We start from the raw sequence: 12,634 nt of genomic DNA, 5'->3' as shown, positions 1-12,634 counted from the left end.
TAAATATAAGGCTTGACTTTATTTCTTTCTGGGTGTGAGAAGGAAGACATCCTCCTTCTTATTAAACTACATAATGGGCTGAAGATAATTTAGAGAAATATTTGTTTTTCTCTCTAAGAGTAAATTAAGGTTGCTTTATTATTTTATTTTGAGAACTTGGACAGTCCCAAGGAGGCTCTATAAAGGCAGGAATCCAGAACACCTAACACAAAAGAAGGCACTTAATAAATATTTGTTGTTAAACCTATGACACACTGAAGGAAGAAAGGGAATGTAGGTTGGGTAATGGTTTCCCAGAGGATGATGGATGGACAATCATTAGTGCTGAAAAAAAGTGGGAATGAATGAGGAAAAGAGGTTGGGGGGGGCCTTAAAGGAGAAGCTCAATCTTTATCAGATTGAAACTACAGATGACCAGCAAATGTTGAGTGTCTTGTGATTGGTAGAGATATTTAAATAAGGCCCCCTTAAAATTATTATCCACCCCCACAACCCCATTCCCCTTTAAATTTTGTTTCAATCATTACCCAGGGACCGGATACAGAGATTCCTATGGGGAGTTCTAATGGGTCGATTCAATTTCAGCTGGATGACGCCACTTAGCCAAGCATTAAGAGCTACAGCTCCGGGAAAGCCACGACACATAGAGGGGGAGAGAAAGAAATTATAGCAAGGAGCAATAAATCCCTTCCCATCCTCCCCTATAACCCATTCACAAGACCTCCAGAAACCGTCTGCATTCACAAAACAGCCAGCTAGCTGAGCTGAACACACAGTGCAACCTCTCCCTACACACGTACTGCCGCAGATCATATACCAACACACCCAGAGCTGTATAAATAATCACACCACTAGCGGTATCTATTGCTCCGTTGAGATACCCTGTGTCTACAACTGCAGTTTCTGCTGCTTCAGTTCTTCTGACAGATTGGAGGAGACGGAGGTGGAGGTGGGGACCAAAGGGAGGTGGGGGAGTAGGTAAGGAAGGAGGAAGGGGAGGGGGAGGGGAAGAGGAGGGGAAGAAAAATATTGGAGGAGGAGGGGGGAAAAGAAACTGGAGGAGGAGGAGGAGGAGGAGAAGGGGGAGGAGTAAGAGGCGGAGGAGGAGGGGGAGGAGAAAGAGAAGGAGGTGGAGAAAGAAGAGGAGGAGGAGAAAGAAGAGGAGGAGGTGAACTTACCCTGCTGAGCTTTCTTTGGGGAATACGTGCATCAAGATTCAGCTCTGCATGTAAAATCTATACGGTGTGTCTGCTACTACAGGTCTGAATTTCACCTCCCACCCCCACCCCCACCCCCACACACCGCCGATTTTTTTGCTCTCCCTCTCTCCCTCTCCCCCCTCTCTCTCCCCCTCCCTCCTCTCTCTCTCTCTCTCTCTCTCTCTCTCTCTCTCTCTCTCTCTCTCTCTCTCTCTCTCTCTCTCCTCTCTCTCTCTCTCACTCCCTCTCTCCCTCTCTCTCCCTCTCTCCCTCTCTCTCCCTCTCTCTCCCTCTCTCCCTCTCTCCTTCTCTCTCTCTTTACTGCTGTGCCGGAGGGACCAAGACAGAACTATCTCTGTTTTATCTTCCTTTCCACTAAAGGAGTTTTCATTCACACTTTCCGAAGAGAGGTGGAGAAACCTAAAGACTCAGGAGAAGAGATCCTTTGAGCCAGATGGAGCATTAGTTCTCCTGCTTTTCTCGGCATGGATAAACCATTTTCTCAAGGTAAGCCACGGGGATTAGCTCTTAAAGACTTCAGATTTCCTTCTATGCAATGCACAGATTGCCATTCATTCCAGCCTGCGGTGTGTGTGTGTGTGTGTGTGTGTATTACACACACACACACACACACACACACACACACACACACACACACGAGAAAGCACCTTGATGAAATAAAATGTAAACCCTTAAAATGACATTTAAATTAATCATCTCCTGTAGAAATTTATCCATACTGGAAATTAAAATAGGAATTCAGCATGAACCTCTTTTATCCAAATGCCAATTTAATGTATAGTCTGTTGCCCTTTAATGCATTTTGGTGCTTGCCTAAGCCCCTTACAGCGCAGCCTAACCACCCAAGGTGAGGACATAGGAAAAGCCAGTGCTGAGGCCAGTCTGGCTGCCCAGCGGGCATCCTTGTCAGCGTGGGGCTAGTCTGCTATTGGCTCACAAGTCTGGGCTGTGCATCATTCGGATTTCATCACATCACCTTGCCTTGGGAAGAAATGGCGCAAGCTGACACGGCATAACCCCCCACTTACATTGAGTCAGAGCAATGATTTAGAAATTTCTGGATTCATGCCTGGGTATATGTGTACATATCTGTATGTGGAATATGGGAAAATAAGAACCTGTGCGCATATCTAGTTAGTCAAAAGACATTTGCTAGGACCTAGGACAATGATTTAAAATACACTTCCTTCCACACATCTAATTATTAGTCACCTATGAATGCTACAAGTCAAGTTCAATAAACAGAAAACATATCTTGAAGCCTGTACTAAGTTATATTTTGAAATGCAAATTATTGTTGTTTTTCTGCACATATTAAAACCTCCCTGTAATGCAATGTGTTATCACATGAATTGGAGTATATAATATATTAAAGCATGTTTTCAACAAACATCTGCATATGTAAATACAAATAAAGCAGACTAGCAGTTCATCTACACTTAAGTATACTCTTGTCTCTTTAATTCTAACATGCAGGAAGACTTACTGTAAAATTCTAGACATTTTGTTTCTTTGTGTTCTGTTTTTAGGTCTGTAGCTGTGAAACATAATCTAGTGATCTGAGTGACTTGGATTTAGAGATATTTATTCAAAATTAAGTAGTAAAGAAGCAAAGGATTAAAAAGGAAAAAGACTAATTCTTCATGAAAAAAATTTGAGACTTAGATATGCAGCCAAAACCCAGCACAGAATTTAGAACAGGGCAAAATGGGATTTAAAAATTTGACTTATATGTCTCTTCATTTGCAGATGAAGAAACAGAGAGGTCACTGGCCTATAGTACCACAGCAAAGTAAAGCTAGCATTAAGACCATAACCAAAGATTCCTGTGTCTTAGAAAATAATTTCAGGCTTATAGAAGGATTCTAGTGTCTTAAATGAATAACTAACTTCTTAGAATTTTCCTCACCATTAGAAGCTTATAAATGTGTTTGGTGTTACAATTTTTCTCTACATCACTCATCACTAAAGCACCTATATCTTTAATAATGTCAAGTTCTTAAAACTGCAAGGCTCAGGGGCTTGAAATAAACTATGTAAGTCTTAATGAAACTATTAAAGTAATGAATAGGATTGGGGTAGCAATGTGACAAGTTAAGAGTTAAATGTGGTGAGGACCTGGCAGCTCTAGCAAGATGTATGCGGTAGGAGGGAGGCCCAGTCAGTAACAGAGAGGTCAGTAATGTAAACTATATACAACTTGGTATTTGTAAGGGGTGTGTGCTTTGATAGAGATGCAAATGCTTTTGCACAGAGAAGGATTTTTTAGAGAGCAGACTTTGGAATAGTAGAACTAAGAAAACATATAAAGCCATAGCAGAAATTCCCCCTATGTTTGCTTTCAGTTATTCTGAGAACAAGTGTATATAACAGCAGAGTACAGAGGGGAAAAAAAACACACCTCACAGCCATTTACACAGTAAAGTACAAAACAGCATTGAGCCTGTAAGAGTGGGAGAAAACAGCAGTCAGTCCTTCCTTCTTTCTTCTCCCGTCTTTTTAAAAATCAACATTGAATCACACTCTACCCAAAACAAGATTTATCATAGAATTCAGAAATGTCTTAGGGCATCTGCATAGAAAAGCTTTAGATAGAAAAGTTTTCAAGTTTCATCTCAACATGTCAGATTTTAGATTTTAGAGAGAAAACACATTTTCTTGTATTAATAAACATTACCATTTCATGAATAGGTTTAACTTCCTAGATCCTAAATAAGAAAGGAAATTTTTGTTTAGTTCGAATATAGCAAATTTCATGGCTATAGAAAAACTATTCAGAAAGCTGTGAGCATCTGGCCAGCAAGACTGACAGGGGTGGGTTACAATGCATCATTCATTACTTTTCAGAGGTACTACGTGACAAAAATCACTAGATTCCATCACTATATGGCCAAGACTCATAACCACATTGACTGCTATTTAGTAATATGTGATATGTATATTCTTTGTCATTTATCAAAATATCAAATTGACCACAGGCAGTTTATTAAGTGTTGCTGCTCACAAAGAATGGCTTTTTAATGGGTGGACTCCTGAATAATAAACATGCATACAGTGGTAGTTTCTCGTCTAGTCTACAAGTAGTATCTTGCTTATTTGTTTTTCAACATTCCCCTCTTATCTTCTGCTGTAGAATACGCCTATTGTTTCAGTTTATCTTTTTTAGCTGGATTGATTCAACAGGGTCAGAATATCAAAAAAGTTTATTATCATTCAGTCTTTAATTACTACAACAAACCCTAATATTACTACAATCCTAACTGCCTACATTAGATCTCAGAATCAATTCTAATAAAAAAAAATTAAGAACAGGAAGAAACTAATTTCATACTGTCAGCCCCTTTAACTGAGGCCAATGCTTCATTATTGTAGATTTCTTTAATCATGCAACAAAATCTCTTATTTTTGAAAAGTCTAGCCACTATTTTAATATACCTTTTTTAAACTAAACACCATGTGACCTTCTGGTACCAGATAGAAGCCCCCTTAGATATTTTTATTGTTGGCTATAAGTTGTTTATATTATGATCTAGATTCTAGTGAGTTTAGCTTTCAACTTTGTGGACATGCCTCTGAGTATTCGTGACTTCACTATAATCCTGTTTTAGGAATATAATATGATTATCTCATGTAACTATTTCTTGACATTTTGCATGTATTTTAGAAATTGATATATCTAACTATACCCAGCATATGTTGCTATATTTAAAGTACACAAGATTTGAATGATTCCACCCATCATGTATTTGATGAGTTGGACATAAGCCCATTTCTTATAATTTTGTTAAATACTTATCATAGCCCAAAGTTTCTATATTCACATATAATCTACAACCCAGATGAACAGTTTGTTCTTGTTTTTTCAGATGTCCAATGAATACTGTCTATTTCTTTCCAAGACTATGACTGTATAAAGATCTAGTAAAACTATGGGTGGAAAGTTGCAAGGACTTTAAGTGCTAGGAAGTGAATCTATTTTTGTTTTTTAATTGTCCAAACAAACAGGGGCACTTTGACCAATTTACCCTCAAGAACCTGAAAATGTAGATGGTGTGGATGAACAAGATGATTAAAGTACATAGATATAGAAATAGAGACCATTATCGGACAGTATCCTTGGAAATCTAGACTACCCCAATAATTATATCGGTAGAGAAACTGAGGCCAAAAGAAAGCAAATGATTTGACAAAAGTATCATACATAATTGAGTCATGGGCCATCCATTATGTTTATCTAATTTTTAAGCAGATGTAAGTTTAGCTAATCAGATTTATATGAGAATATAGCCTCAAAATCCTCCAAAGTGTAGTCATTATGAGCTGCTGAACTCTTTATGAACTGTATCATTGTTTTTCCCATGATTATTTCACTTTGGGCCTCTTTCAGTGTTGTTTGCTTTCTTATAGAATCCTAATCAGATACTATTTTCTATCTCTTTGTTCATTTTTATTTATTATTTATTCAATATATACAAATTATACAACAGTATGGGTAATTGGTTCATTCTGAGGATACTTAAAATCTGACAGATCGCGCCTTTAATCCCAATACTTTGGAGGCAGAGACAGGCAGATTTCTGAGTTCGAGGCCAGCCTGGTCTACAGAGTGAGTTCCAGGACAGCCAGGGCTACATAGAGAAACCCTGCTTTGAAAAACAAAAACAAAAACAAAAAACAGATTTCAAATATGTACTGTATTAATGCTAATGATCTTTATGTCCTGATGTTCCATTTTGTCTCTTTGATTCATGTTTCCATTTCCTTTCTGAACATCCAGTCTTCTAGGTACAGGAGTCTACTACTTGTAAAATATTTTCTGCATGGTCATCATTTGTTGATTCTACCTATATCAAAGCCTTCAGGAGAAGGACTACACAACCATTTGTGGCACAACAAAGATGTAAGAATATATCTTCTAATGTTCAACTAAGCTTAAACATAGTATAAGAACATCTCTTTACAAAAGCCATTTTTGATGTAAAGTAGAGGAAAGCAGTCTGTGAAGTATTTGTTTGGTAAACATAATTGTATAGTTATTGTGATATTTAAAAATAGTTCAGGGATTGTATTATAGTTTGATATAGTTGTTAGTACACAACCCAGTGTTGTATATTTTAAAATGTTTGATTCTGGAAGCCGAGTGTGGTAATGCATACGTATAGTCCCAGCTACTCTGGAGGTTGCGGCAGGAGAATGGTTGAATATATACATGTCCCTGTACCCATATGAACAACTTCTCTTGGTAGACCTTTGAAGTTTCCTCTATTGCTTCAGTACTGCTTTAAGAAATGACCTTTGTTTTTAGCATTTGACTCTATTTTTATTAGAATTCAGATTCTCAAAACTTATATTAATCACATGATAGAATACAAACAAGTTTAATTATCTAGCATTGCTCTCAAACCGATTTATCCTTTGAATAGAATGACCAGACTTTTCTGAAAATGAGTAAGTTCAATTACAAAATAAAAGTATTAAATGAAACATATTATAGAGCATTTGAAAGATGAAGTGATGATAAGTCCTAATTTTTTCTTGGTTCCCCTAAACTTGTGACTTGTATGTTCTCACACATTGTATTTCTTTTGTATTTCTTTTCTCTTAGGATTTTCTGATATGCTTTGAAGTCCATTTAACTACAAGGGCTTTTTTTTTTTTTTTTTTTTTTTTAATCACCGCAAGTGCCACTCTGACCTCAAATCACTTAGAGCTCAAAAATCTAGGCAAAATGGATGCCACAGTGATAGATGAGCTCCAACAAATTCTGCCTATTGAACAGCTGCGCTCTACTCACGCTAGCAATGATTATGTGGAACGGCCTCCAGCACCCTGTAAACAAGCTCTTTCCAGCCCTTCCCTTATTGTGCAAACCCACAAATCTGATTGGTCCCTGGCTACCATGCCTACTGCTCTCCCACGCAGTATCAGCCAGTGCCATCAGCTGCAGCCCCTGCCTCAGCATCTGAGCCAGTCTAGTATTTCCAGCTCAATGTCCCAAAGCACCACTGCCTCTGATCAAAGGCTCTTGGCCAGCATTACACCCTCTCCTTCAGGCCAGTCCATCATCAGAACCCAGCCTGGAGCAGGGGCCCACCCAAAGGTCGATGGTGCTCTCAAGGGAGAGGCTGAGCAATCTGTAGGGCATCCCAGTGATCACCTCTTTATCTGCGAGGAGTGTGGGCGCTGCAAGTGTGTCCCTTGCACAGCGGTTCGCCCTCTGCCCTCCTGCTGGATGTGCAACCAGCGTTGCCTTTGCTCTGCTGAGAGCCTCCTTGATTATGGCACTTGCCTCTGCTGTGTCAAGGGCCTCTTCTACCACTGTTCCACTGATGATGAAGACAACTGCGCTGATGAGCCCTGCTCCTGTGGGCCTAGCTCTTGCTTCATTCGCTGGGCAGCCATGAGTCTCATCTCCCTTTTCTTACCCTGCCTGTGCTGCTACCTGCCTACCCGTGGATGCCTCCATCTGTGCCAGCAGGGCTATGATAGCCTCCGTCGACCAGGCTGCCGCTGTAAGAGGCACACCAACACTGTGTGCAGAAAAATCTCTTCTAGTAGTTCACCCTTCCCCAAGGCCCAAGAAAAGTCTGTATGACCTTTCTACAAGATGGATCCAGAGTGTTCTCCTTCTGACCATCTTCAGTAATGCATAGGCCTCATGTTTGGGGGAGGGTGTGAGATAATAAACTAGCCAAAGTTAGGACCTCACCTCTTTTGTTCCTGCGGCATCAGGAGAATGGCAAAGTATATCCTAGTGCAGGATGCCTTGTTCTTTTTCACAGTATCTATCCCACTCTTCTTCAGTCTTCTGACACCCAGCCTGCTCAGCTTTTATGGCTGTCATGGCAAATTCAGGTGATATATGGGCATGAGGTTTGGACACTGAGGACTGACAGAGCCAGCAACGTGGAGGTTTAGGGGCTCCCCAAGATAATGCCTCTCGGTGCAGGCTCTGATTGTCACTCTGCTTTCCACAGTGCCTTTGAAGACTTTCTTCTAAGATGGTCATCACAGGTGCATGTGGAACAGTGTTCAACCTTCCAGGGAATATAACTTCTACACCCCCTCTTTTCATCCCTTCTCCACCCTCTCTCCTTCATCTTTCCTTCCTTTCTATCTCCGTCTCTTCTTTCATTATCCTGTACTGTTCTTTTTCAGCCTCTCCTTTTACTTTGTTACATTTCTTTATTCCCTACCTTTCTGTTATTCTGCTTTCTAAGACTAATCTTTGTTTATATTTTTATTTTGTTTAATATCTTTTTGTTTCACTCTTTCTGTCTCTTTTTCTCTGACATATTCAAAAGTGCGGTTTTTCCATAGGTGTTTTCTTAGATGCCAAACTTTGCTATGCTATACCATTTACTAAATTGTATTAAGGGAAATGGATTATTGTAATGAACTGATTGCTAGCAATAGTCAATATCCCAATGTGTGTATGCACTCACAAGCACACCCACCTGTTTGTGAGCATATGAGGCTCTCCTAAATTTCCAAATTCAATTAGTTGGAGTGTTTTTTCTCCTTTTGCTGATAACCAACTTATAGTACTGACAGATTCTACTAGCATGCTGAGTAGGATAGTAAATCAGGATGCTCATAACTTTGTATGTCTGACCCAAGTGCCAAAGGCAGACGTGCTTTATAGCTAAATGAACAAAGCAAAGGATATTACAGAGGTATGTTCTCTCTTAGAAGCTAACTGCCCTGAGACTGCATGGCTCAGGCCTTAATAATGGATGTTAAAAGTCATAAAAATTTTAGAGCTGGAAGGAATCTTAAATATTAGTCTAGTTCAATGTTGTAATTTTACAGATGGGAAAACTGGGGTCTGGAAACAGGAAGGGAATTGCCCAAGGCCACATACTAGAATTGATAACAGAATTTGACAGGAACATGGGCCTTCTGACTCCTACTTCATTGTTTCTCTCCTTCATTATATTGGCTCACTGAACTTTTTCTTAGGACTCTGTTAACATTTTCAGAATGTGATTCCGTCCAATTGCTTTTCAGAAACCATAAGAAGTTAGTGTAGTGGTCTTTCTGCAGTGAAAAATTAGTAGTTAATTAACTGCTGGGCATTGAGGCTACCCCCAATGGACATCACCTTTGATTCTGTCACCTTATAGAAACTATAAGGTTTGTGTGTGTGGGCAATATAAAGAAACCCTAACCAAGTTGTATCTTCGCCATTGCATCTACACTATGCTGCACACACTGTGCTCCCTCCTTGCTTTGTCTGCAATGGTAGCTGCCTAAGAACCTAGATTTCAGCAACAGTGAACAACTGAGATGAAAGATATGTAAAGCACAGAAGTGACTCCCCTCATAAAATGTACAAAGAGCCTGTGCTACGAACCCCTGTCAATAAGGAAAATGCTGCAATGGTGATGGCAGGGTGCAAAAGACTGCTACTAAGAGACATGAGAATTATATAGTTTCCCTCTGTAAGTAAACCCAAAATTTATCAAGGAATACAGATATTGGGGGCACTTGCTTGAAATCAAGGTGCTCCAACTTAGTTTAAGACTTCCAGACTCTATGTATCACCTCTTTTAAAGTATGCATGGATGTGTGCTGCAGGGTGAAGTGAGGAGAAGTGCATAATCATGCACAAGAGGAAGAAAGGGAATTACATGTCCCTTTATTGGAAATATACTGCAGAAAAATATGCCACAAAGTATTTATTGGCTATGAAACTTCCTGAGGTGTATTGACATTGGGTTGCACACAGCCACATACCTTCACTTACATCTCTTCTTGTAGAACTGCTTTGTCCTATTTTTGTATATATAAATATGTTATGATGGTTATTAATATTGTTAATGATATTGCTGCAAATGGTGCCATATATAAGATTAGGCTTCTTGGAACATTTATAAACCCTAAACAAATACCTGAATACTTGTAACCTCTTATGTTGCTTTTAAATCCTTTAACTTAAATAATTTGTGTTTAATCTTTAAAAATCTGCCTAATGTACTTCAAACTTATCTACTCCTAAAAGCTATACTCAGTTATCTGGGTAACACTGGGTGATGATGAGTAGCAACACACATTTCTCGCTGCTTCTGTCCAAAATTTGCTTAGAGTCCAGATATCTAAGGATTCTCTGACACTAGTGCATTGTTCTGGAGCTAAAGTTACACTATGGATGCTTGCTTATTAGTTTCAAGCCCCTTCTTAATAGCTCCTTCATATTTCAACCCTGCAGTCCTTACTCAGGCAAATTGTGCACTGCCAGAAGGGCCCTGGGCTCTGCCATACACCCAGAGGAGTTCTTCTCAGTGTATTTTTAAATGGCCTTATACTTGGTAGAAGAAACTGAAGGGTTCTTGAATGCAATCTGCTGCCGAGTCAGGGCTTTTACTTATGTCCAAGTTAGCCTGATATGGACTGCATCTGGTTTACATAGAGATGGGTCCTGTTGAGGTATGCACACAGACATGTGAGTGCGCATATGTATCCCTTCTGTGGTTTCATATAGATATGTATATATATGTAAATATATAATCACACATCTCTATATATTTTAATGTATTGCACATGTATATTTAAAATATATACAAAATAACTCTAAATCCTTCAGAGTGGTTCTGTTTTCATTATTTCTCTGCTTTGTGATATGTACCACATAAACAGGAATGTATCAATGGGTGTTTCCTGCTTGGCATTTCCTTTCAGTTAACTCATTCTACAACTAATTCTACTGCTTTCCACATATTAGTGCCTTGATATGTGTTCTATGTCATTAGCTGAAAGTTTTTTTTTAATTTCAGGTCATTCTTCCTTTATTATAATAGCTATAATAAATATAGTGCACTCTTTTATACTGCTATGTGGTGAGCATGATAGTTTATTGCCTATATTTAACAATAACTATATTATCTCATTTCATCCTCAGAGTAACTGCATAATATAGGAACTATTCCCTTCTCCATTTTACAGATGAGACTAAGCACAGAATTATAAAGTAACTTGTTAAATGTGTTGCTAAGATTTGAACCTAGGTGCTTTGCTCTCAAGTCCATGTTCCAGACTCAGGTATAGCAATTCTCAATGGTGTAAACCATTGCAGAGTAACAAGTCTCAATATTGATTAGTTCTTCTCTTAATTACACTCCATTTATCACCTTAGTTAAAATAAACATGATCCTATGTTAAGAACAAAGCAGCAATTACAGATATATTTTAGTTGTATTGTTTCCAAAAATGTTGGCATTACAAATTTCTGACTTGAATCCAGAGTTATTTTCATTTTTAAAATGTATGGTATCTTAACTTAGGTTTCCTAGAAAATAGAACTTGAAGCTAAAGCTGATTTACAATCCATGTAAACAAAAATGGGGACAATAGTGGTGAGTTAGGGATAACAACTATTAGGAAATATAATAACATTTAGCATAATCTATTTCATGACAAGTTAATTTCTCAACCCCTTATAACAGGCCAAATGAAATTACTACATCTCTATACATCCCAATATTGGGGAAGGGATTTATCTGCTAGCTCTCATTTTGTATACACCTTCTTAAGTTATAGCAACTCCTCTGTGATGCTGGGGAGTATACATCTGACTATATACATGTGCCATGTAATTTGGCAGCAATGAAGAGGCACTGTAGTTATTCTACTACAGAATGCAAGGCATATGTGTGGGTATGAAGTGTTATAGATTTATGGTGCTGCCAGACTGGTGCCTAATTTTTTTTTACCACATTCCTTCATTTTAAGATAGTGTCTTACTTTATATTCCTAGCTGTCTTGGAACCCATGTGTAGACCAGGCTGACCTCAAACTCATAGAGATCTACCTGCTTCAGCTTTCTAAGTGTTGGGATTAAAGGTGTGCACCACTGTGCCTGGTTTTAATCATATTATTTTAAAATGTGTTAGAGACAATCTACTACCTCTAAAGTACAAACGGCTATACTGTGCTCACAGGTGATTTGTTTTGAAGGTCTTATTTCCCCAACATGGGCGTGAAGTCCCTAATTCAACTAAAGGAGTCGAAAAGTTTCAAAATATTCTTATTTTTAGCATAGAATTTTACTTAGGTTTGTGAACTATTCAAATAATAAAAGCACAAGTATACACATATTCATTTAGGTTATTAAGCATAATAACAAGAAAATGGAGTAATAAATTCAGAAAAAGTGATTACACTAGGTATTTTTAAAACAGGAAAATAAATTTTTTAACTGGTATATTTGTCAGCTGTATCACCATAATAAAATATCTAAAATATTCAAGTTTTAAGAAGAAAGGTTTATCATGGCTTAAGATTTAAGTACATGGTAGCTGGCCATTGTTTTTTAGGCCTTTAGAAGGCAGTAAATCATGACATGAAATCTTGGAAAATGCAGTCACTCCCCTTATACTAGATAGTAAATAGATAAAGAGTAAAGGACCACTGGG

General features: G+C 38.4%; 1 protein-coding gene and 1 non-coding gene across 2 annotated transcripts; both read left to right on the top strand.

Moving 5' to 3' along the window:
* The first annotated feature begins 1,162 nt into the window (after window positions 1–1,162).
* Window positions 1,163–6,107, top strand: LOC110287598 (uncharacterized). Its single transcript, XR_015047113.1, has 3 exons — window positions 1,163–1,242; window positions 1,581–1,706; window positions 5,998–6,107. It is a non-coding gene; the product is annotated as an uncharacterized LOC110287598 (transcript).
* Window positions 6,108–6,932: 825 nt separating this feature from the next.
* On the top strand, window positions 6,933–10,683 carry Spry3 (sprouty RTK signaling antagonist 3). The gene has a single exon (XM_085837804.1). The coding sequence runs from the start codon at window positions 6,949–6,951 to the stop codon at window positions 7,813–7,815; it is 867 nt and encodes a 288-aa protein (XP_085693930.1). The 5' UTR covers window positions 6,933–6,948; the 3' UTR covers window positions 7,816–10,683.
* Window positions 10,684–12,634: the final 1,951 nt, after the last annotated feature.

The sequence above is a fragment of the Mus caroli genome, unplaced genomic scaffold, assembly GCF_978045245.1.
Source record: "Mus caroli unplaced genomic scaffold, Mus_caroli_1 scaffold_5, whole genome shotgun sequence".
Taxonomy (NCBI): domain Eukaryota; kingdom Metazoa; phylum Chordata; class Mammalia; order Rodentia; family Muridae; genus Mus; species Mus caroli.
The sequence above is the reverse complement of the archived record's forward strand: the minus strand, read 5'-3'. Positions and strand labels throughout refer to the sequence as shown.

What these genes read in the sequence shown, in the direction of transcription:
- Spry3 (XM_085837804.1), top strand. Translation starts at nt 6,949, where the DNA reads ATGGATGCCACAGTGATAGATGAGCTCCAACAAATTCTGCCTATTGAA.